Genomic DNA, 3101 nt, shown 5'->3' with positions numbered 1-3101 from the left:
GTCTAAACCGCTGGCCACAAAAGTGAGTACACCCCTAAGTGAAAATGTCCAAATTGGGCCCAATTAGCCATTTTCTCTCCCCGGTGTCATGTGACTCACTTAGGGGTGTACTCACTTTTGTGGCCAGCGGTTTAGACATTAATGGCTGTGTGTTGAGTTATTTTGAGGGGACAGCAGATTTACACTGTTATACAAGCTGTACACTCACTACTGTACATTGTAGCAAAGTGTCATTTCTTCATTGTTGTCACATGAAAAGATATAATAAAATATTTACAAAAATGTGAGGGGTGTACTCACTTCTGTGAGATACTGTATATTCTGTGTATGTGTGTTTCACAGTCTTGATGGTTTGGATTAACCCTTTAATTGCCGTATCCCTTAAAACCAGACTGCCAGAGGGTTACTGTAAATGCATGTGCCCGCTGTGCACAGTTCTCCTGATGCCACCGGGGTGGCGTTTGCACTGATGGCTTGGGCCCGCCATCGCTTCTTGCAGCTATATTTCTTCTTATTATTATTCTCCAAAATGAATCGCATTTTTGAGGGCCTAAACATGCTCGAAAAGTCATGAAACTTTACACACGCATCAGAACTGGCGAAAATTTACGTCTGATATAGGTTTCAGAAGTGGGTGTGGCAAAATGTCTCGATAGCGCCACCTACTCACTTTCAGTGAAGTGCCCCTCCCGCTACATTTCACATACATGTACAAAAATTGGTACACACATGTAACACACCAATACCTACAAAAAAGTCTCGTGGAGCAAAATCTGAAACCCAACAGTAAGTCGGTTATTTTGAATTATCTCAGCAAATGTAGTCATTTTTGCCATTTTCAAGCATTGTATTTTAACAAACTCCTCCTATAAATTTATTCAGATCAACTCCAAATTTGGTCAGTGTAATCTAAAGCCCTTTGTGATGTTAAATTGCGAAGTGGCGGCCTTACAAATTTCAATGTTTCGCCATGAAACAGGAAGTTGTTATAACTCAGCCATACAATGTCTGATCTGCCCCAAACTTCACATGTTTGATAAGAGTCCTGACCTGAACAGATCTACATGAGCCCGGGTGCGAGGGCCCTTTCAACGCTGCTTGCAGCTTTAATTACTCCTGATTTTGATTTTATGATTTTAAGAACAATATATTTTGAATTGAAATCATATAAAAATATATTAAGAAAAGTAGTTAAAAAGAATTGTATTCATGTTTTCTGAATTACAAGAGGTTAATCAAATTGTTCTCAAAGGACTTCTCAAAGAAACATTTAAACATCCTACTGACATTGCTTAACTGCATATGCCACCATAGAGATGGCAATCTCTACTAAGATTATAACCTATATCCCGGTTTGACTCATAACGTGACTCATGATTACATCACATGAGGTGCAATCAGACAGAGTGAATTCTCTCACCTTGTGTTCAATCATGTTTCTGATCTCAGGCAGGAAGTTTTGAGTGATGATGCGGTGCAGGTGCCGGTCCTGAGGAGAGATTTTGTCCTTAACACTTTCTGCCAGATTGACCCACTGCTCCTCTGTGTCACACACCAGAGACCAGGCCCCACGCTCACGCTCTGACAACACATTACACAAATATCACCTCATTAACACATTCAAAAATGATCAATATCAAAGATTATTCATGTTCAAAGATCAGTTAAAAACCTCCAAAGTACACAAAAATTACAAATTAACAAAATACAATAATTTTATAATAAAACCAAAGCATCCTGATAATAATTTGTCAGATGCTACTAAATCTATTTAGCTACCAACCAATAGCTTGAGCTTTGATCTCTTAGAAATCTCTATTCACCAAGCTGCAACTGCTGGCGCAGTTACTAGCATATAATTTCAATTTGTGTCATGAAAGCTCCACATTTCATGCTTTTGCGGAAAGAGCATTTCACGCAGACATGCACATTGCATGCACATTTCACATTACAGCAGAGATGCATTACAGCTGCCCTGGGCACTTTAAGCCACTTACGATGCAGAATAATAATGAAGGAAAAATGATTCTTCAATAACCCTACATTCTTTAGGCCAAAAACAAACTAAAAGCAGCAATACTTGTGTTTCCAGTGTCTCACCTATTACAGGCTTGGGCTCCACAACAATTTCATCCTCTTCCTTCACAGAGTCTTCCCCCTCCTCCTCCCTAAAACAAGCAAGATTAGACGCTTATCTTTCTAAATAATGCAACTTTAAAGCACCAAAGTATGACTAGGATGTCTTTGTACAACAGCATTTAATACAATGCATTAAATGGATGTTTAAAGAGGTCTTACGTGGCCAGTCTATCTTCAAACTTCTTTGGTGGCCTCCCTCTTCTTTTCTTTTCTCTGTCGTAACGGTCACTGTGAAAATGTTTTTTGCAAAGGTTTCTTTTATATACACTAACAAATATAAATGCCATTGTTTCTTGTAGGCTTTTGTGAAAGCACCTCTCCATACCTGTATTGGGGAGACATTGCTTCGACTGGCTCCTCTTTGTACAGCCGCGTACCATAAAAATACCAATAGAGGGCCCCGTTCCCATCCTGGCCCAGAGGCTCAACACGTAAACTATCTGCATCCAGGCCCTGCAAAACCCAGGATTTATTTTAGACAAAACACATCTTGATCACTTCTGCTATGGTGAGTATTAAACAAACTAATGCAAAAGCTGTATCTGTTTTTGTGCTATTACAAGCTTGCTACCTTGAGCCGGTCAAAGACATCAGCAGCATCAAGACGATAGTCACAGAGTCTGTGCAAGAGTTCCACCTGTGTGCGGGGTGGCAGCTCTTCAAACTGGTGCTCCTTCAGTGGATTGGCCTTCCCTTCTTCCAATTCCCAGCGGTAATTGATAATGTCTTCCAGGTAACTGCTAAAGGACTGAATCCTAAAAAAAAAAAAAAAAACGGAATATTTTGGGTTACAATGCATCTTTATATCTAGAATTGACTAGTCATGTCAAACTAAACATTAATTAAACTTTCCATCCAAATTGTAAATTTGCGAAAAAATCTAAACATCACAAAAAATAGCACAAATAAAGCCGGGTTTCCAACCCATATGTCGTCAATAAAAAAAAAAAGATGGAAGAGGC

At 39.3% G+C, this 3101-nt stretch overlaps 1 protein-coding gene and 1 long non-coding RNA gene across 3 annotated transcripts in view; one reads left to right on the top strand and one right to left on the bottom strand.

Moving 5' to 3' along the window:
• The window catches only part of cecr2 (CECR2 histone acetyl-lysine reader), a 39128-nt gene that overhangs the window by 15054 nt on the left and 20973 nt on the right, over positions 1-3101 (bottom strand). For both annotated transcript variants that reach the window (XM_016544220.1, XM_016544221.1), the window contains exons 3-7: positions 2711-2894; positions 2465-2592; positions 2299-2367; positions 2101-2168; positions 1421-1581 (exon numbers count right to left, since the gene is read on the bottom strand). In XM_016544220.1, the coding sequence (XP_016399706.1) occupies positions 1421-1581; positions 2101-2168; positions 2299-2367; positions 2465-2592; positions 2711-2894 (610 nt within the window). The remainder of the gene's footprint in view (positions 1-1420; positions 1582-2100; positions 2169-2298; positions 2368-2464; positions 2593-2710; positions 2895-3101) is intronic.
• Positions 1-3101, top strand: part of LOC107732809 (uncharacterized) — a 14437-nt gene that overhangs the window by 10925 nt on the left and 411 nt on the right. The gene's annotated exons all lie outside the window — the stretch shown is intronic.

Source organism: Sinocyclocheilus rhinocerous, unplaced genomic scaffold (assembly GCF_001515625.1).
Source record: "Sinocyclocheilus rhinocerous isolate Xijiao unplaced genomic scaffold, SAMN03320098_v1.1 scaffold2415, whole genome shotgun sequence".
Classification (NCBI taxonomy): Eukaryota; Metazoa; Chordata; class Actinopteri; order Cypriniformes; family Cyprinidae; genus Sinocyclocheilus; species Sinocyclocheilus rhinocerous.
The sequence above is the reverse complement of the archived record's forward strand: the minus strand, read 5'-3'. Positions and strand labels throughout refer to the sequence as shown.